General features: G+C 42.1%; 1 protein-coding gene across 5 annotated transcripts in view; it reads left to right on the top strand.

The window, feature by feature from the left end:
- The window catches only part of HECW2 (HECT, C2 and WW domain containing E3 ubiquitin protein ligase 2), a 367,014-nt gene that overhangs the window by 336,258 nt on the left and 8,248 nt on the right, over positions 1-22,508 (top strand). For all 5 annotated transcript variants that reach the window (XM_059393100.1, XM_059393097.1, XM_059393099.1 and 2 more), the window contains 6 exons: positions 1,261-1,359; positions 4,772-4,901; positions 6,001-6,147; positions 6,793-6,907; positions 9,718-9,803; positions 10,779-10,891. In XM_059393100.1, the coding sequence (XP_059249083.1) occupies positions 1,261-1,359; positions 4,772-4,901; positions 6,001-6,147; positions 6,793-6,907; positions 9,718-9,803; positions 10,779-10,891 (690 nt within the window). The remainder of the gene's footprint in view (positions 1-1,260; positions 1,360-4,771; positions 4,902-6,000; positions 6,148-6,792; positions 6,908-9,717; positions 9,804-10,778; positions 10,892-22,508) is intronic.

The following is a 22,508-nucleotide window of genomic DNA, read 5'->3' as shown; positions in this document are numbered from 1 at the left end:
AGAGGACATGGTGTGGTCACAGCAGTGACTTACCCTGTAGCCACTGAAGTTTGTAGCCAGGCATTGCCCCTTTCCTAATTTTTCACACAAAATCATCCAGGAAAACTGGTGTAGGATTCCCCTCTGAAGATTGTTTATTCTAAAAATCCCAAATTGTTCTCTTTCCAAACATCCTTACATCTTTTCTAGTCCCTGCATTTATACGTGCTAAATATCTTTATAACCGCTCTTTGCTTGCTCCTGCTTATTTCCACGCGGAGTAACAACAAAGACCGTAAGCAGGACTCGCGGGAGAAGCTTCTTCGGGCCATGAAGGTTAATACCGGTGGGCAGAAGGAGTTGACGTGTAGGACTTAGTCTTCAGAATAACCCCACGTAGCTGCAGTCTGCAGTCCTCGTAACTGAGTCTGTTGCAGTTGTGCTAAGTGAGGTGGACAAAGAGAAAAGCAAAGCTGCTGGATATTAATCTTAAACTGGCTACCTTATTCTAAAATTACAAATGGACTGTATGAAGCTCAACATGGATTTACACTTTTGGAAGACATTTGGACTTTCCTGAGGTAGAAACCACAGTACTTCTGAAAGAGAAAATAAAGGGACCTCTCAGCAGATCCAGTCATGACTGATATATTTAGCAAAGTTTCCAAAATGATTCAGAGTAGAATTGAGCTTTCAAATTTTAGAGAACCGAATGGCCCATGAGGAAACTCCCCCAGATGTTCACAAACATAATTCTTGGATGGTGACAATAATCAGCAGGGGTTTGAGAGAGAATAGAGATAGGAACCCTCTCACTCTGAGATGGGGCTTTTCCTCAAAAGGGGATTGCTCGTGGGTTTGTCTTGGAGAAATCCTGCTGATACTCATGCAAACAAGCTAGAAGGAGACTTTTTCCCCACCACCACTGGTTTCATTCTGTCATCTCTTAAAAGCAGCTTGGGGAAATTTCACAGGCCTGCTCTCGGGGAATCCATGGTGTCCCTGTGGGGTGCTCTATGGCGGATACTGTTGACATGAGACGGAGATGGAGCAGTAGCTCTCTAAATATCAGAGTAAAACAGCTTTTTTTCAAGTAGATGTGAATATTGGCCCAAGGGAGACCCAGGTTGCAATGCACTTGAACTCTCAGGGACCTCATGTAAGCAGAAAGTCTTAGACACACTTTCAGTGGTTAGAGCTAGATCGCGTTTTAGAAAGCAGGTCGGACCACCTAGAAGCTGCTCCCTAACGTGCAAGCTGCCTTCTGCTCTTCCTTCACAGGTTCCGCTTCAGCGGGAGGATTCTGGGTCTTGCACTTATACATCAGTATTTGTTGGACGCCTTCTTCACTAGGCCCTTTTATAAAGCTCTTCTCAGAATGTAAGAGAATTTTGATTGCTTGTGTAATTAGCATGTAAGAATACAGTATTTCTTTCATTAAAATGAAATATTTTATTTTTTCTTTTAGGGGCTTGTCATTTATGTGCTTAGATTTCTGAAACTAATGCGATTTCAAATATGGTTACTGTGTTTTTCCTGATCTTCTCCTTCTGTCTTGCCCCTAAAGTGTTAGTTTTGCTTTATTCCGGAAAGTTTATTCTCATTTGTTGCAACACATGTTTCTTCAAAACAACTGTACTTCAAATACAGTACTGGAATTCCTGTGGTATTAATGCTGATTATTAATAGAATAGTTGTGGGTTACTCTTGGTGACTCACAAACCCCTATCCTTTATGAGAAGCATTTTATATTTTGCTTTATGCAGACTTCATCTGCTAAGTTTTCATTCTCCTTTGTTTTGTTTTTGTCTTACTTTTTTGTTTGTTTGTTTGTTAGAGGTAGGCTGTCCCATATTTTTCCTGAGAAGACCTCCCTATATGCAAGACAGTAATTTAGGATGGCAGATGAAAATCTAGCATATCCAGAACCTTTTCTTCATCGTTACCACAACGAAAGATTGCAATTATTGTAAAATGTAGAGCAAACATTTCTGTCCTATAATCAGTAGTCATTTACAAGGCTGAACAGGAGAAGGCAACTGTCTAATAGGGGAGTAGTAGCTCAAACTTGCAGTGAGGAAGCACAGAATGACTGCTGGGTTCAGGCCAGCTCGTTCCCTGACCAAGGTCATGTACCTGCTTCAGTAAAATGGAAACCTAGACTTCAAATGAAAACAAAGTATTTCTAATGGGTTCTTAAGAGGGTCAGTAGGAAGGCTTTTGCTTTCCCCCCTTTTGGCGTCTGGGCAGATGAAACCCTGGGCAACTGGGCACTGTCCATCTGCCCCTCGGGTCCTCCCCGTCCCATTTTGCATCTTTACCATGTCAGTCCTTCTCTCGTCTTCTCATCTATGTTTCCTGAAAGAGCAGTCTCTGTGATGTGCCCTCAACACACTTTGGCCTGGCTTCTTTCCCACCGGTAACCTATAGAAGCTTTTTTTTTTTTTTAAAGATTTTATTTTTATTTATTTGATGCAAAGAGAGAGCATAAGCTGGGGGAGCAGCAGGCAGAGGGAGAAGGGGAAGTAGACTCCCTACTGAGCAAAGAGCCTGATGTGGGATGCGGGGCTCGATCCCAGGATCCTGGGATCGTGACCTGAGCCGAAGCCTGTTGCTAACCAACTGAGCCACCCAGGCGCCCTCCGTAGAAGCTCCTGAAGAATGTCTTTCAGTCTCTGTCTTACTGGACCACTCTGCGGCTTCTGCTGTTGTTGAACACCCCCCACCCCAACCCCACGCACTTACTGTGAGTTGTTCCTCTACTGGTGTCCCTGAAAGTGTGCCTTCTCCTCTGGGCCTCATCACAGTTCACGGTGCCAGTACTCTCAGGTGACTGGTCGGAAATCAGGAGTCCCCCTCAGACAGAGGTGGAGGTGGCAAGCACGCAGCACCTACTCTACTCTTCCCTGCCTCCCACTCCATTGCTTTGGTGTAGTTCACAAATCGTTTATGGTCCTTTTTCCCACTGAACTCGTTGTGGCCTCAGGGAGTTCTTCAATTTGCAGCCCTCAAGACTGGCAGTTAATCAGAGTTGGCTTGCAACACGAGTTCCTTCGCCACCCCTATTTTGATATCCTTCTTTATGCTCCCCAGAAAACCATTTACTAATGCCCATGCTTACCTCCTAAGTAAGTCTTAAATGCATCTTCTCCTGCCTACCCTTAATAGCTGTGCCCGAAATATGAAACTCTTGTTTTATTTTAGCCAGATTACCATAGCGGTCGACTAATTGTCTCCACCATCTAATATCCACTCTACTAACATATTAAGTAATTCTCTGTACCGTGACTTCCAGATAGAACAATTCAGAGTTACGTCTCACATCTGATCATGTCATTTCCTGTCCTAAAATCTTTTGGTAATTCTGAAGCACCAAGGTCCTTAAACTGACATCCAACCAAAACCTGGTCCCAGCAATCTTCCCACCTTCTGCAGACATTCTGTCTCGCGGTCAACACTCAATCGCCCCAGTATGCTTGCGTGTTCTCCACACTCCATGCCCTCCTACTTGGTTCATGTTGGTCTCTCCTTCCCCCTTCGTCCTGCTCCCCGTCTTCCTCCACTCCCCTTCACTTCTCCAGCTTTTCAAGAACCTACAAATTTTGATGTGGGTATTATCTACCTCAGAAGGGTTTTCCTGAATCTCCAGTTGAAGGAAATGTTCTGCATTCTTGCTGTGAGAGCTCCCTGTATCTACCTTATCTGGGTTTTTTTAAGTGGAGTGTAACATACATAGAAAAATACACACATTACAAGGGCTACCCACCCTCGGCTATCACCATCACCTTATATGAGTTTACCTCCTTGTGTGCCTGTCTCTCCAACCCGACCATTAGCTCCTTGAGGGCAGTAACTGTCAAGTAGCTGTTATGATGTCTGGCACATACTTGATGCCTAATAAATGGTTAGGTGGAACCAAGCAAAATGGTCTTTGAAGTTAGGCTGAAGGGAGGGAATTTGAAAACAAAGCAAAACAAAGCCAATCAATAGTTACCACTTTAAAATAGGACCATAAAATAATAATTCCACCTCTCTCTGTGTAGAAAAAAGAGAAGTATTGAAAACCATTATAATTGTAGAGAGATTCTGTGGCTTGCTGTTTTCAGAAACACAGAAAGAATAAGGACCATGAAGAAAAAGGGGACACAGGTGAATGTGGATCACAGAATCTAGTCCTTGAGAAAAAATAACAAAGTTAAAGTACAGCATTGAAACATACAAAAAATTTCAGATCGGGAGAACAATGTTTTTGTTGTTGTTGTTGTTGTTTTGTTTTTTAAAGATTTTATTTATTTATTTGACAGAGAGAAATCACAAGTAGATGGAGAGGCAGGCAGAGAGAGAGAGAGGGAAGCAGGCTCCCTGCCGAGCAGAGAGCCCGACGGAGAACAGTGTTTTAAGGTAGTATAACCTAGCCAAACGAATCTGGAAGTCAAGTTGTCAACCAGAGTTCTAGTTCCTGCTCTGGCGTTAATCATGGATGACGATGGCGTTAATCGTGGGTAACTGGGAAAATGCAGCCACTCTCTGCACCCCAGTTCTGTGTCTGTAAAAGAAAGGATAGGCTGGTTGATTTAAGGCATTTTATATATCCAGATTTTAAAATCTTATACCAGATTTCTGAATTATTTAGCTAGTCTGGTTACTGAATTTGACTAAGAACGTTGCAGGAATCACCGTTCATTTAGTTGATCTTGTTCTTGCCTTTAATTCTTGGTACCTCTCCTCGTGTCTTTGGCATTTGGCTGATAGTCATACCTACATATCTGTTTCTGTCTGTCTGTCGTCTTAGTCTGTGTGACCTGAGTGATCTAGAATACCTTGACGAGGAGTTCCATCAGAGCCTGCAGTGGATGAAAGACAATGACATCCATGACATCCTGGACCTTACATTCACTGTGAATGAAGAAGTTTTCGGGCAGGTCTGTGACTCACTGGTGACTAAGTGTGATAATCAAAGACTGATGGTTGGTGAAGAATTAATTCAGTGGCTAAGATCGTGCACTTACTTATTTGTGGCTTGTCGGGTGGTTTCAATCTAGGTCTGCGTACAGTTATAGTAATTTTGGTTACAAAAATTATTTTAATGCCAGCTACAGACGAAGGTGTTCTGATTTATAGATTGTGGTAACTGTGTGTTATAAGCTATATAACTATTTGTGTGTTAGAAGCAGTCTTTTATTTCCAACTAAAATATCCAGATAAGATGTGTTGGAATTGTCTTGTATAAAGCATAGCTTCTAAAAGTCCATGCTACCCCAGAGTTGAATATTCAGTTATTTAATTGACATTTGTACTTAACTCTCACTCATATTTAAGAATGGAAATTGGTTGTTTCAAAGCTGAAGGAAGGTAAATAATGTTTTGGTGAAGGTTTGAAATCATATCGGTTTTTTCCCAAAGTTGGTGGAAGGATTGGTTTTAAAAGATCTCTTTCAGAAATTGTAAACTGGTTCATACGTAATATTCTTATTTAGACATCAGTATTTGGCTGGTCTTCTAAATTTCGTGTTGGAAAAGAAGTTCTCAATTTAACATTCACTTGAATGTAATTCTGCTTCATTAAAGTAAATCTTTACTTAAATATTGGCTTTCTATATGTAGTTGATTCTGAACCCTAACAGAACTTACGAAAATATGTTTTTGCCAAACATTCAAATAGCAGTGGGCCAGAATCTGGAGCCTACTGATTTTCATTGGAAAGCCTTACTTGTTTAGTCAGGGTTTAAAACTTAACCTTCAGTACTTACGGTACATCAATTTTTAACTACTGAGGCTTTCAGATATCAGCTCAATGCCTGGTTTTTCCACAGTGCCTGGGCTCTGTGTGGCTCCATGGGGCACCTCCCCTGGCACTCCCCCCCCCACACACCCGCCGGCTGCCTGTGGGCTGTGCCGGGCCAAGGCCAGGCCAGGTAGCTGGCTGGCTGATTTCCGCTCACTGGGAGCAGTGTTCTTCTCACATCAAGAATGTTGCTTTATGTTCAGCCCTTTTTTATTTATTTATTTTTTTGATTTCAGATAACCGAACGAGAATTAAAACCAGGGGGTGCCAACATCCCAGTCACAGAGAAGAACAAGAAGGAGTATATCGAGAGAATGGTGAAGTGGCGGATTGAGAGGGGCGTCGTGCAGCAGACGGAGAGCCTAGTGCGCGGCTTCTATGAGGTGAAGCCGGCACGAGTGGGCTTGTGCGGCGGGGACTCTGGGGTACCGCAGTCCCTCTGACTGCGCTCTCTGTGCGGTATTTCCCTTCTTCTCTTGGTGGATTTACTACTGCTCTTTCGATTTAAAAACCCCAGTATATTTTTAATGTTTCAAGAAGACGAAAAAGCCTTAATGCCCTGTTAGAAGAGCTCACTGAATTAAAATGATCGGAAATCAGGTAGCATTTCGCGATTTAATGACCACTAACAGCATTGAAGTCGTAGGTCTTACTCGTGCTTAGATGTGGGTAATCACATATCTGTGTGATATGTGAAACGATGGTATCTAGGGTTCAGATGAGTTGTTACAAATACTCCATGTGACTTCCTGCGGAGGAGCACTGGACTTTTTTTCAAGGAGAAAAACAAACCGGATTCACCAGTGGTCAGTTTTGTAAAATCAAAATTCTGTTGAGGAAAAGATCATCCATATTGTACTAAAATACCTTGTATTTGTTGAGAGCTTTACAGTTTTCAAAGTGCCTACACGGAGTGCTTCCAGAACATTCCTCAACCTCCTTGTGTGTTCCTTTTCTGATGAGGCTTAATGGTAGCTGAGATTTCTCCTGATTCATAAGCCATGCCCTGCATTCTTTTTATTCCACAGGTGGTGGATGCCAGGCTGGTGTCTGTTTTCGATGCAAGAGAACTGGAACTGGTCATCGCAGGCACAGCCGAGATCGACCTGAGTGACTGGAGAAACAACACGGAATACAGAGGAGGTGAGATGTGGTTGAGAGATGGCTGGACTTTTAGTTTCACATTGAGGGGAAGCAGATGGTTAGCGCGCCAGTCTCAGAATCCAGGACGGGCAGAGTACTTTGTACTCTAATCATAGGTCTGCTGCAGTCTCCTCTGAGACCTTGGGCAAGGTACGTTCTCGTCTGCTCCTGGTTACCTCATCTGTCAAGTGGAGGAGGGACTGTTTACACCTCCTCTGAGGATGTCATAACTCCTAATTGTTGTGAAGAAACGTGACCATGGGAACACTAAGTAATTGTTTTATGGTGTTGTGAGGGAAGCCCTGAGAAGCTCACGTCCAGCTGGTCAAAATCCCACCTCTCTCCCTTCCTTCGAAACCTTGAAGTCACACACCCTCTGGGCCTCCTAACGCGCAAACACAGTTTTTCTACATTTCACTAAACTACTTTCAGTTATAATTCACTGTTGAAACACATAAATGGAATCAGACATGGTTCTCAATATTCAAGATGTTTATTGAAAAGGCCTTTCTAAATTCAAGCATTAAGTTCAACTGAAAAGGAAGCTCTACTATAAGATTATTTAAAACATTTATATGACAGTTCACCACATGGGAAGCTTCACAAGTGGTATTTCTGTACATCACTATACATTTTCAATTAGTAATTGCGCTTAAAGCCATTGGATTTGATCCTGAGTTGGGACACTTTGAAAGGGACCTGATGACAATCCAGAGTTAAAGTTTTTATTCCATACCTTAAAGCAAAGAAAGAACACATTTTCTGAAATTTATTGCAGGGTGACAGTTTTTGACAAAGAGCAATTGTTTTTGTTTTGATTTTGGATTTTGGTTTTTAACTCAGCTCAGAAAGTAAGAGGTTAGCAGTAGTTCTGAACTTGGGAGTGAAAAATACAAACTTTAAGTCACTGAATTAATCACTCAGCAGAAGAGACTGAAAGCGGAACATATCTCCAGTTATCTGTACATGGAAACAGAGATTTCAAAACACCTTTTCAAGTGTGGAGTTAGAATGAAAATACCTTAACATTTGCTAACTTGCTTTTGTTCTTGCCTTGGCCCCTCCAGCTCCTCGCCTGCCGTGGGCTGGCCTCGCTCGCCCGCTCTCTCGGAAAGGCCGCATTAAGTTGCAGTCTCTCTTGCTGCTATTTCTGAAACCAATTGCTGCGGTGTGTCTCTTCCAGCTGGCCCCATGTATAATCCATATACAGCCTTGGTCATCATAACTTTGTTAACCAAATTCTTTTTATGAACTAGAGCACAGCTTCTCCAGCACGCTGTCAAACTTGCATCTTACCATAAATCTCATTAGCTCTTCCCTGCCAGGAAATTCGAATAGCAATGCTGTTCATCCAGTCAGCCACTTTGCATTTATATGCTGTAAGCTTTTATTTGCTGTATGTGTCTAATCGAGTCCCCGTTTCCATGGTTATTGTAAATCTTGCCAAACGACATCCTTGGGAAGACAGTGCTCCGGAGGGAGGCAGGGGAATGGCTGAGACGCCCAGCTGTTTGCTAACCCAAGTCGCTGGCACTGAACGAGGAGGCGGCCTGCTGCCACTGCCGTATGTTCACAAGGCAGCTGTTGATAGAGAATCTGAAGAGACATTTCTGTCCTCCTCCGAAAGGTTGGGTGCAGACAGCAAAGCAGAAGCCAAAAGGGGCCAGTTCATAAGGTCAGACAAGCTATAAAGAGCCAACGTACTTAAAGATGAGAAAACTGTTTGCTTAGCACCAACGAGCTCATCTCTGCCAAGTGGATGTGGAGCCTATAAATCTCCGTGTCCAATAGAAGCACATTTACCCTTCACCTGGATCCCTTTCTTGGGAATCCAAGATGCAGAGGCCACTCAGCATCACTGATCAAATGATAAACAGGAAGGCAAAATCTCCCCCAAACTCTACAGCCACTGAAACACACGAGCATTGAATTAATTTAATTCAAATTAAAATCATTTTTTACTTACCTTTGCTTTGGATTTATTTCCGCTGACTTAGAATTAGAGGGGCTGTGTCACTAGTGTCAGTGAACCGGTTTGGATCACTAATTGTTCCTTAATCCTTGTCAGCTCTCTCTCTGAACTTAAACTTCCTTCACTGAAAGATTTTGGAATCTTCAATATTGCCTTAATCCACCCTGGGGATGATACTTTTGACATTTTATTAAATTCTACTAAAATACGGGATTAAAAATAACACTTAGATTAAGGATTATATGGGATTTATTAGTTGAAGAAATTAAAGTAATAAAATTACTTTTGCCTTTTCATTAGTAAAAAGTGATTTGATTTAAAAATCTGAACATTGTATGTAATTTTAAAATAGTTTGCAATTACATATTTGTGTAATTATTTGACGATTGTATCTCTCCTTTACCAGAAGCCCTGTAATCTGTCTTCTTTGCCTCTGTTACCTCCAAGCTTACTATAGTGTTTGTTCTAGCGATACTTGAAAATTTCTTCAATGAATGACCAAAAGAGTTATTCATTTCCAGTCACGGCAGTCATCTTTTTCAGAAATGATATGGTTAAAATAACAACTTTGTTGTTCTTCTTCCCACTTGTTTTATTTACTGACCACTAAATGGAAACAGAGACCTCCTAGCTTCATTTAGTGTTGTTTTTGTTTGACTTTTGACACTCATGTGATCATATTTACAATGTTATTCCTTAGTCTTAAACGATAAACAACCTTTAAAGAATCCGAGATGATGATTTATGTCTGGAGGTCTTTTGTTGACGCGTCATGCTGTCCTGTCATCCTAACACAGAAAAGTTAGAGTAACGTGGGCCTTCCTGTTTGGGTCAATAGGGTATCATGACAATCACATTGTAATCCGGTGGTTCTGGGCCGCAGTGGAAAGATTCAACAATGAACAACGGCTGAGGTTGTTACAGGTAAGATGCCACTAGTTAATATTTTTAATGCATTAATGCAATTATTGTTAGAATTGCATATTTTTTATAAATGCTGAGTACTCAGTAATTATACCCTGTGCTTATCTGCAAATGAGGGATACATTATTTCAGACTCTCCTGATTGCGTGGTGCTGTTGCTCCATTGCTACGCAGAACATCCCCGACCAAGTCCAAGTATTTCATTAAATTTTGAGTACGTAGCAACTCTAGTCCAAGAATCCCAGGAGAAACACCGGCTTCGGGGCCGTCAGTCCCTTCAAGAGGTCCCAGGGCACTCTGCAGGGCCACATCCCGAACAACAGAAAGTGGGTTTTCAGTCCCTTAGGAGGTAACCAAGTCTGTGATAAAGAATCCTTTCTTTTCTTCCATCTAACTTTCCACAAATTTGAGATAACAGTGAAGTTCAGGGACACTGGAAAAACCAGCTCATAATTTTCTTGCAGTGCTTATAATGCCACGGCAATTGCTGGTTTATTGCAGCCAGAGAAATATCAAACACGAGCAAGCCTTCTGGGTACTTGGGCTCAGACTTATGAGGAGACTGGGTCTTTGCTCCTTTGGATCAAGGATCTGGTCCTACCTTTACTCACCTTGAGCTGATTGGGGACTGATGCTCAGCAGACTTAGGTTAATTGACACTTTATGAATCTGTAGCAGGAAATGGACCCAGTTTAGTCTTCTCGGCTGGTTAGCTGTACAGAATGCCTTATCCGCTACAAGCCCTCCGCATTCCCTTTTCCTTTTTATTTCACTCTCCTTCCTTAGCATTCCCGAGCTCTTTGTCAAAATTCCTGTGTTCGGTTGTCCCACACCCACTGAGTGTAGCCTTCGGGCTCTCCCACCAGTGACAGCCCACTGCTCTTCCTGAAGCGCCTTGCGTGTGAGTGATGCCCTGTGGCTCGTAGTGGCTAGTCTCTTGGTTTCACCATGTCCTTCTGTTTTCTTGGTGGACAGTTTGTCACAGGCACGTCCAGCATTCCCTATGAAGGCTTTGCTTCTCTCCGAGGGAGTAATGGCCCAAGAAGGTTCTGTGTGGAGAAATGGGGGAAAATCACTGCTCTTCCCAGGTAAGATATAAAACATTTCTTTCCTGTCACTACGGTATTCTAGGGAGACCTTTAACTTATGTATGTATTGATTAATTACTGTTTTATGTTAAAATTTTGGGAGGGCGGAAAAAATATTTTAGAATGAATTTATCTTTGATCACCTTTCTATATGGAGGAGTAAAAAATCTTCCTGTCGCACTTAAAATGCATATATACATATCATTGTCTTCTTTTTTTATTGAAGTGAAATTGACCCATGCTGTTACAGTAGTTTCCAGTGTACAACATAGTGATTTGACAAGTCTGTATGTTACGCTGTTATGCTGTGTTCACAAGTGCAGTTACTGTCTGTCCGGATACATCATACTTACAATGTCATTGACAGTATTCCCTCTGGGTGCTTTCCATTCTCATAACTTATTCTTTCAGTAACTCCAAACCTGTATCTCCCTCTCCCCTTCTCCCATTTTGACCACCCTCCATTCCCCCCTCCCTTTGGCAACCGTAAGTTTGTTCTCTGTCTTGGTGAGTCTCTTTCTGCTTTGTATTTGTTTATTCATTTTTGTTTTTTAGATTCCCACAGATAAGTGAAATCATAGGGTATTTGTCTTTCTCTCTCTGACTTATTTCACTTAACAAGATACTCTGGGTTCATCCGTGTTGTTGCAGATGGTAAGATCTCATCCTCTTTATGGCTGTGTAACATCCGTGCGCGCATGTGTTTGTGCGCATGTGTGTGCGATACGAGCACACCCCACCTCTTCTTTATCCCTTCATCCGTCAGTATGGATTGCTTCCATATCTTGGCTTTTATAAATAGTGCCGCAGTAAACATCGGGGTGCATATATCCTTTTGAATTAGTGTTTTCATTTTCTTTGGGTAAAAACCCAGTAGTGGAATTACTGGATCACATGGTATTTCTCTTTCCAGTTCTTTGAGGAGTCTCCAAGTCTCCTCCACAGAGGCTGCGCAAGTTTGCACTCCCACCAGCAGTGCCCAGTGGTTCCTTTTTCTCCTCATTCTTGCCAACACTTACTATTTTTGTCTTTTTTATTTTAACCATCCTGACAGGTGTAATGTGGTGTCTCATTATGGTTTTGATTTCCATTTCCCTGAGGATGAGTGATGTTGAGCATGTTTTCATGTGTCTCTTGGCCATCTGTGTGTCTTCTTTGGAAGAATCTCTCTTCAGGTCCTTGGCGCATTTTTAATCGGGTTATTTATGTTTTTTGGTTTTGAGTTGTATAATTTCTCTCTATATTTTGGCTATTAAGCTCTTATCGGATATATCATTTACAAATATCTTCTCTTATAATACAAAATGCATCATAACCAAAGCATTTGTTAACTTTAGTAAAACAACGTTGGTCATCACATTCTGGCTTCTTACGATTACAGCTGAAAAATTTAGATGTTAAATGAAGCGCTTATTTTGTGTTTATATTAATAACTATTTAGAATCCCTTCTCTAGAAACTGCCATTGTGGTTTTGAAAGAATACAAAATCCTGTTACTGTCCTCTGTGCCTCCTTGGCTTAGACAGCACACACCTCCGTTCCATGCGCATGCTCTCTGCCTCGACTTCTCACTCATGATAAGATGATGCATTTCCCTGGAGTGGCAGAAAATTACTTCGCTACGACTAATAAATGTAAAGCTGTAAGGTGGTAGTTGTGGTCTTCCTAAGTGGCATTAGGTACCCGAAGATGTCATCCTGAGTTGGTTTTTTTTTTTAAGTAAAAGCGACTTTGAGAAAACTATTAACAAGAATTTCTTCTTAGCGATCACAGAACACTGTTTCTTAAGGATTATGTTCTAAGCCCCAGCACATGACAAGTGGGGCGCTGAAAGTACCGATACAGACAGCAGTGAACGGCGCAAGCTCTGGGCTGGTCGCAGCCTCCCCAGTCTCCTCGGGTACATGTCCATCTGGGAACAGAGGCACTACATCCGGACACCTACGTATTACCCGGCATACCCGATGTTCCAAATTTGGGAGACTGTAATTTTATTATTTAAAGAAATATGTTTATGTATTCCTGAATCACCCCCCTACACACACAGCACACAACTTAAACACATAAGCAGATTCACACTTCCCGATGAAGGCTTCTCATCTTTCTGAGGAACTCCAGCATCAGCATCAAGAGGCAGGAAAGGGCAGATGAATTGGGTCCCCTTTCTCTTGAAATCTGTTTTTCTGAAGATTTGCTTTTGTAAAGTAGATGGAATAAACTGCACCAATAAGCAGATGTATCGGTTGTTCACACTTAATCACTACGATTTTCATAGAACCTGGTGAGCAGAGAACGGTGCTATGGTGTGGACATAAAACCTAGCTTCGGAGAGACTGGACCATCCCCCTCGCCGTGGGGTCTTGGAGAAGTCGCTTCATCTTGCTGAGCCTCTGTTTCCTTGTTAACCTTGTAGGCTGGTAATCCTGAGGACTAAATGAAGTGGTTCATGTCAAGCACTCAGTGCTGACCCTGGCTCTGAGTAAGCATCCAGTTAGTAGTGGCGGCATATGCCAGGTGGTAACATACTGGAGTGAGCACAGGGCTGGGAGCTAGAGGACCTGGGTTTGGGCCTGCCTCTGCCACCAACTAACTCTGGAACCGGAAAATCTCTTGACGTGCAAAAGGCCAGGGAGAGGGGGTGGTGTGTTAGGTTTGGCTGAGCAAGAAGTGAGAAACACAGGTTGGAGAAAATGTTGAGGGTCAGACTGGATTCACTCTCTGCTTCCCCCGAGAGCTCCGGGAAGTCCACGTGCTGACTCATCACAGATGACGGTGTTCTCACTATTGTTACACACTCACGGTTGGGCAACGGGCGTTGTTTCTTCCTTTCTTTATTCTGACCCAAGGTTGGTTCTAGATTCCTAGTTTTACCCACGTTGTAAAAAAAACATAAACAAAGATGATAGGAAGCACATCAGGCAAGCAGACTATTTTCCTAGCTTGTCTATAACAAGGCCTAACTTCTCAGATCTGACTGGGAGGGAGAGCTCTCTGGCCGTTCTGGTTCACAGCCGCTTACCTAGTGGAGAGGTATGGGAGGCCCGGGCTATCTGGTCCTCAGCAGCAGGCCAGATCCGCCTCGGAAGAAGAGGAGTAACAATGCTGTGCTCACAAAGTGTGTGGCAAGTTGGTGAGAAGGTGCCTATGAGAGCCGAGGAATGACAAGAGCTTTGTTCTTTTAGCCCCGGATCCTGACTCTTCTGTAGCCCAGCCTACGGCTATAGCTATGAGAATCTGCTGCACAAAAAAAGTACACTTGGAGGAAAGACATAAAAAGAAGAACTTCAATGCATGACCACATAGTGTTATCAGAAGCGATTTCTTCGCTGGTGACATTATCATCATCCTTCATGAAATGGGGGGTGTTACTTAAGTGTAAAAAAGACCTCCAAGGGCGTCTCCAGTCGGAAGAGATTGTTGGAGATGACTTCGGCCTTTTCTCCTACCATCAAAGTAGATCCCCTGAAGCCATTTTTCCTGCTATTTCCTGATAGGTTCAAGTCGCAGAGCTAAAGAGCCGGTCTGTCTCATGCTGGGCAACCCCAGAGTATTTCTTTTTCTGATTAATGAGACAGTGTTTGACGTGTAAAATAGGACATTGAACAGACCGGAGACAAAACAGGTGGCTGTCCTTCTCAGTGACAAAATGCATTCTCTGAGCAGTCTGGCCTCGCCTCGTGTCAGGCAGGGGAAGCTGCACCCCAGAGAGCTGGAAGTGGGGCGGGCACTCCTGGCAAACAGGGGGGCATCCTAGTCTTTCTAGACATGGGTGATTGAGGCCCTTTCAACCTTTCTAGCAAGCAGATGTGAGTCTTATTTTCTAAGATTCCCTGGTCTCGCTTTGTGGTAGCCCTGCTCACACTGTGGGCCAAGAAGTGTAGGAAAGTATATAGGGTTGTCTGAAGCCGGCACTTGCTGAATCCGTGGCTCTTTTTCCTCTCTCGTGGTGGTGACGAAACTAGAGAGCCAGACGATAAAGACTGATGGAGGCAGACGGGTGTCTCCACAGAGGCTTAGGGCCTGAACACATTGCTGGACTCCCTCCACTTGTGGTTGGTACTTAGCTCTGGATTTTGCATTTCTGTAGATTTCCCATCCCCCAGGGCTCCGAAAGACTTAGGAGACCGTCAGTTCACGTTATAGCAGTTGCTCTTCAGCATCCGACAAACAGGAGGCTACCGTGCCAGCCTGGAAAATGCAGGGCAAGTGCTCTCTGCCAGCACAGTATGGAGTTTATATATGTTCATCTCTGAGGGTTCTTGCCAAGTGGGGTGATGTGGGCCGAGGAGTTGGAGAGCTGCAGTAATGGGGTGGGTGATGGTTTTGTCGAAGGAGGAAACTTCTTGAAAAATGGCTGCGTCTGGAAATTATTATGAACGAAATGCAGACCCAAACTAAGAAATAAGCAAGAATTAATTATGAAATGGGTGTCTCGGGAAGATAGTTTTTCTCATGGACTGGAACTTTAAAAAAATATTTTTTTAAAGATGTAACTTTTTTCATTTTTAAAACTATGCTTTTTATTCTTATGAAAAGTTTTTACCAAAAAAAAAAAAAAAAAAAAAAAAAAAAAGCCAAGAAATTCTTGTTCTCCTCAGGAAGACCGTCCATGCTGCCACTCCCGGTGCATCTGTCACTCTGCCATGCCTTATTTCCCTCATAAGACTTACCTCAATTTGATCATTCTGTTTAGTTATTGGTTTACTTGCTGATTACCCATCTCTCGCTCTGGGATCTAAACCCGTGAGAACAAGAACTCTGGGAATTGAGTGTGGCTTTGCCCTAGTGTGGAGCCCTGGCACGTCATTTGTACTCGATGAATACGTTCTTAGGGAATTCTTCAACTTGGGTTATGACTATGGATCACTGCAGACAACATATACCAAAATCACTTTAGTATCTCTGTACTCTCATCGGAGCAAGTAAAGTAAATGCGAGTCATTACTTCACAAAGCATCTTGAGAATGAACGCGGATAATGCAGGCTAAGGGCTTAAAATGAGGCCTAACACATCATCCAGCAAATTCGGCCATTATTACTCTTGTTCCCGATACATACTTTGCAGAGCTGGCTTGGTATTTTACCATCTTTAGGTATGCAAGAAATGTGCTATATCAACCCAAGATATTTATATGTTTGTTTGGACTTCAAGACTTTTCGTCCTGGAACCGTTCCTTACTGAGTTTTCTTCTATGGGGTTTAAATTCTTACGTTTGACAAGGATGTTGTCTTCATATTTTCCCAGAGCCACCCACGGGCAAAGAAGTTATCTGCCCATACTGCATAGTTGGGACAGTTCCTTCCGCTCTTACCCCTGGATGCAGGACTTCCCGCTGTGGGGTCATTCCAAACTGTATTTCTAAGTGCAAGTACATTTTAACCAAGGTGACCTAGTGAAATCAGCATAAGACGTTAGTTAGTAGATAAGATTCCTCTAAAAAAGCCTTCTGATATCCATGCATTAGTATGTACAAAACCTTCTGGGAAATATAAATTGATCTCTGTCCGTGTGGGTCTTAACAGATGGAAGTAATAAAGGAGTTTGAATGAACAGAAAACCAACGTCATTGGCCACCAAATGGTATATATGACAGCTGAGGGATGGAGATGGTACAGGCCAGAATTCCCTTCCCTTGATTGGCATTTATGGAACACCTGGTGAGGAACTTTGTACCACCACGGGTTACACAAATATTTGTGAACTGGTCTTAGCAGAAATTCCTGCTTTAAATATCATGGCCTAAGAAGATATTAATGGGAATATTAGAGAAATTATGAATATTTTAATAATCGTAATGGAAATTTTACCTTTATTAGTGTTTCTAAATCTATCTAGGCTAACGGCACAATCCCTGGATTACTTTAATTGAACTTTATCTTTCTGTGCCATTGGGAACTTTGAATTTCTCATGCTGATTACAAACGCTGAATCCATCATGTAGCTCCCACCCGTTTCATATGTCCCCTGCTTTGTTGAGTGGTACCTCTGCCATCTGACTCCCCGTAGCTAGTCACTGGCTACCTTTCATCCACGGAAGAAATGGAAGAGGTCTTTGCATGAACACACCTTACTTCCTGATGTGGTCTTGCCTCCCTAACTGGCTTGTGGTCCAGCCTTGGCTACTGTCACTCAAGTACTTTACTTCTCAAGTTTCCTGAGGATGTGGAGTTTCCCCATACCCTGCGGCAGTCTGCTAGGAACATCCTTCTCCTTGTAGTTTATCCAGAAAAATCTTATACATCTACACATCCTTCAAGGCACAAATAAGGTCCACTTAAAGCCTTTCTGACTCTGCTGAGCAGACTTATAACTCAGTATATTAAAATTGTGTACAAGGCCACTCGTATGGATCTTTTGAATTAATTAGACAAAGGTGTCTTGCAGTCTTGTAGAGAAATGCGGCCCTGAGTCAGGGCTCAGGATTTGGTGAACAGAGCCAAAGGCAGCCTGGATTTTGGTGCCCCCTCTCCCCAGTCAGATCCCCTAGTACAGGGTACAGACCGCACAAGCTGTAGGGGGTCCATTTGCTTGCACATTTTGATGCCAGAACGTAAACTCTCCTCGTGGCCAGAGGCCAGGCTTTTCTTTCTCATCTGCTAGGGGACAGCTCAATGCCTGGCATGAAATATGAGCTCAGTAAGTATTTGTTCAGTGAATGAAGGACTAAATGAAATGTTGTGCAAATTGAAAAATTAATTTTTAATTGTCAGAGCACTTTGTATGAGAAAGACAAGGTTTCAAATATGGCACCTTCGAGGGGAGAAATCATAAAAGATGTTCTATAGGTGAACAAGCTTGGATGCTGCCTGAAGAGTCTTTGGATCCCCAAATTAGAGGTTCTGGAGAGCCCAGAGGAAGCCCCCCTTTGCCTGCTCTATGGCCCAGCTCCAGGCTGACTCTGGCCCCTGCCTCCAGCAGTCCGGACCACTAGAACTGCAGCCACACCTGATTCCCTTAGGGAAATCCTGTGGACACACTCTCCCACAGGCAAAATGTGGATGTGACAGGTAATTTAGGTCAGGACTACTCACATTTCCAAAGAAATGTTGATATTAAAAAGTGATCTGTTCCAAGATTCCTTAAGAATTTTCCAAAATGCTCGTTTTTGTTTTTTGATTTATTAATTACATGAAGAAGAGGAAGGAATGGGATAAGGAAACCAAAACCTGAAAGCTTCAGCACCACTGCCAAATGAAAAAAGAGAGTTATTAGCAAAGCACCTTTTAAACCATAATGCAAATAGAAAGTATTTATTAGATTCAAACCATTTTATTTCTAAGACTACATCTACTAGATAAAACGAGGTGCGTGGCTTTCTCCTTTCTCCCTCTTTCTCTATCCCTTGTTTTCTTTCTTAATTTAAAATCTTGATTCTAAGTTCTTATTTGTCTTATATTTTGAGTCTTTATAGGCTAGTAAAAATCAGTTCTGGGAAAATGGGGAATAAAATAATAAGTACAGAGAAAGAGAAATTCCTTAATCGTTTAACTGATCGTGGAAAGTTTAGATGTAATTGTGGTACTTCTGGCTCACTGGATTCGGGTAATTGACTTGTCTGTGTGTAGGAAGGAAGAGAGGGTAGGCATGTGGCCTCCTGGTTAACATTTGACGAATACAGAGAGCACCAAGAGATTAAGTCAGACCAGATGTCTGGAGGGCTTTAAATTTTCTTTATATTGATGCCAGCGTGATTTCCCAAAGATGGGTTTCAGACCTGCCCTCCTTGAGTGGTTCTGGCTGCAAAGATTGAAATGAGGTAAACTCATTATAGCCTTAGTGTGGCTGGCTTTGAAAGATTTGAAAAATGTCCTTTTATTGAGACGGAATAACTGGGTGTGCTTTTGCTGCCAATATCAACAGAGTCCAAGGGCCTCCTGTTACTTTGTGCTGGAGTTTTCTTAGGACTTGGAATGGGGTGGGAGAGGGGGTGTGAAAAGCCTCAGAGGATTGTGTTTTGTTTTGCTTTTGCTTTCTTTTTTTTTTTTTTTCCTGTCCTTGGCTCATACCGCAGGTTGATGGTAAATATTGGGTAACCGATTTAACCACACTATTCCTCAATTTCCTTATTAGCAATGCTGTCTTGTTTATAAGGAGTTTTGAAATTTTTGCAAACATACAAAACGCTGGTGTAGATGGCCAACGTAGATATCTTATTTCTCATCCATTTGATGTCTCCAGCAGCGGGGACCACCTGCGTCTGACTCACGTGTAGTGATTGTTAAAATACAGATTCTTGGGCCCACCCTCAAATTTCTGAATTAGCATCTCAGGGGATGCAGCCAAAAATCTCCATTGTAAACAGTTTCTAGGGTGATTCTGATGCCCTCCGGTGTGTTGCTCAGAGTTTCTCTGCTTTCTGGTGAGCCAGAGATAGAACTGAAGGGTTTGAGCCAAGCCTAAAAATCCCCCGGTATCTCCCAGGGTTTTCTGGACTGACACTGACCTAATTTGGACCATTTCCCCCAGAGCTACTGCATATCGTGACTGAGTCACTCATTAAAAATATATACTTGAAGCTTTTCTTGCTAATCCTTGTCCTCAAAATCTATATAACCTAGTAGGATGTTCAGGCTAGCAGTTCAGTCAGGAGTAATACGAGATTAACACTCAGACTTCCAGAAAGAACTGAAAGAACAGAGCTAATGAGCATTAGTCTTCCTGCTTTCGGCGTAGTGTTGGACTTCCCCTAGGTTGGGGTCCTGTTTTTGATTTGGCCACTGACTCAACTTTGACCTTGGGAAAACCGCTTAATCTTTCTGCAGTTTTCCCCTCCATCCTCATGAAACATTTTCTAGCGAAGCTGTTCAGCTTATTAGAGGAAGAGTTCAGCTATAGTGACCATATGTTTTGCAACTAGATATGATTTAGGAAGCAGTGATTATCTTCGATTCTGAATCAGTAATGATGATTACATCTTGTGACTCAAGATGATAAAAAGAAAACTTGTCCAGTCTTTACCTTTGTGTTGAGAACTGAGTCTTTAGAGAAAAGAGTACTCAGGCTGAAGGGTTTACTGGATAAGATCCTACAGAAACTGCCAAGAAACGTGCAGAGTTCCTGTTCCTCTGCTCAGAAGCCTGGGCTGTTTGCTCCCGGCTGTGACCCACTACCTGACCTTGATGGGGCGATTCTACTGTCGCCCTTCATTCCTCACACTGTTCTTGGACTAATTCTACTCTCTTGAGACCGATAGTGATTTTCTATTATTGCCTAATGAATTACCACAAACTTAGTAGCTTAAAACACACAATTATATCACGCTTCTATGGATCAGGAGCCCTTGCGTGGCTTAGCTGGGTCTTTTGTTCAGCATCTCGCAAGACTGACATCAAGGTATCGGCTGGACCACATTCTCATCCGGAGGCTCAACTGGCGAAGGACCTGCTTCCAGACTCTTTCAGGATGTTGGCAGAATTGTAGCTATAGAGCTCATGGCAGGTTATTTCAAATCCAGCAACAGTGATAGTCTCTGACCTCCCTGATGCCTTTTTAAGGGTCTTACCTAATTAGGTCCAGCCAACTCAGGATAATTACCCTTTTGTTTCACTTAAAATCAACTGATTAGCTTTAGTTACATCTAAAATATACCTTTACCTTTGCCTTACCCCATGGGTTGTGAGTGAGTTACAGGGGAGTCTGGGTGGCTCTGTCATTAGGCATCTACAGTCAGCTTGGGACATGGTCCCAGGGTGCTGGGATCAAGCCCTGCATCAGGCCCCCTGCTCAGCAGGAAGCCTGTTTCTCTCTCTCCCACTCCCCCTGCTTGTGTTCCTTTTCTTGCTATGTATCTCTCTGTTAAATAAATTCTTAAAAAAAAAAAAGTGAGTTACACATCCCACTCATACTTGAGAGATGGGGTTTATACAAAGGCATGGGTCATCTTAGAATTCTGCCTACCATAAAACCACAATGAATTAAAATTCTACAACTAAGTATTTGCAAGAACTTAATTGGGGACTTGAAACATTGAATGAATTCTCATTCCAATGTATGTGACCATTTTGTGCATTCTTAATTAGCTAAAAATATCCTTCAGTAAGGGAAGGTATTTGGTCGTCAAGAGGGAAGGAACAGGCTTAACGAGAGTGTGATAGATAAATTGCATCTCCAGTCGTGTCCCATCCTAAGCAACTAAGACATTAATTAGGGATTATGGCTTATCTAGAGAGCAGATCATCTTGAATTATTTTTATTTCCCAATTCACCCAATATGACTCAATTCATGAAAATGAGTTCAGTCATATTTATTCAAGATTACAACTATGAAGTTACTCTTTTAGGAAGAATTATCCCTAAGTCAACCTATAACACTATACCAACACTACCACGAAAGCATAGACAACAAAACCTCCAACTAGGTGTAAGCAATAGTGATCACTTTCCCAACACATCTCATATCAACACACTACAGACATAATGACAATGTTTCAGATTAGTATTGCTCTGTAAATAAAATGCATAACTAAATAAAAAGTGAACAGGCTGAAAGCGATTAGCAGGAGATAATGCAAGAGCTCATCTCTTTATTTTGTAGTATTTGTACAAATCAATAGGAAATCATGAAGCCTTAAATGACAAATGGACTTCACACCCGTAGGATGGCTGTTATAAAAATAATGATAATAACAATATTGATGAAGATGGAGGCAAATTGGAACCTTGTACACTGCTGATGGGAGTATAGAATGATGCAGCTGCTGTGGACAATGGTACGGCAGCTCCTTCAAAGATGTGCAGTAGAATTGCTATATGATCTAGCATTTCCACTCCTCGGTATATACCTAAAAGAATTGAAAACAGGGACTTGAATGGATATTCGTACACCAATGTACATAACAAGATTTTTTATAATAGCCAAAAGATGGCAACAATCCAAGTGTCCACCGATGGATGGATGGATGAACAAAATGCAGTAAATCCCTACAATGGAATATTGTTCAACCTTAAAAAGAAATGAAATGCTGACCCATGTCATAACGTGGACCTGGAAAACATTATGCTAAGAAAACATTATGCAATACAAATACTGTATAATTCCACATACCTGCGGTACCTTCTATAGTCAGATCCGTAGTGAATAGAATTGCGCTTGCAGGCATGGGAGAGGATGGAGTTAGTGTGCAGTGGGTACCGAGTTTCAGGCTGGAAAGATTTAGAAGTTTCAGAGATGAGTGGTAGTGATGATTGCAAAACACTGTCTGTGTACTTACTGCTACAGAATTGTGCATTTAAAAATGACCAAAGTGATCCATTTTATGTGATGTATGTTTTATCACAGTAAAAAAAAAAACTTAAAAAGATAAATAGGCCAAGGAGATGAACACGGAGGTCCCAAAATAGGAAATGTTGTAAGCAAGCTGTCCTGGAGAAAGATGCTCAGCTATGTTGGTGTCCAAAGAAATGCAGCATTTTAAATTTCATTTAAAGGAATATCATCTTTTAGTCTAATGGATAGTGAGTATTATGTGTCCAGCACACAAAGTCTGGAATATAATTATATTAAAAACATATTTTACTTCTCTGCTTCTTCCTGTTTTCCTAGTACAGAGATAAATTCTTCATTTAATAATTCTATATTTCCTTTAAAAATTCTATACAAAAGGTAGATCTTAAATC

This window comes from Mustela nigripes, chromosome 3 (assembly GCF_022355385.1).
Source record: "Mustela nigripes isolate SB6536 chromosome 3, MUSNIG.SB6536, whole genome shotgun sequence".
Classification (NCBI taxonomy): Eukaryota; Metazoa; Chordata; class Mammalia; order Carnivora; family Mustelidae; genus Mustela; species Mustela nigripes.
This window is presented reverse-complemented; position numbering and strand designations above follow the sequence as displayed.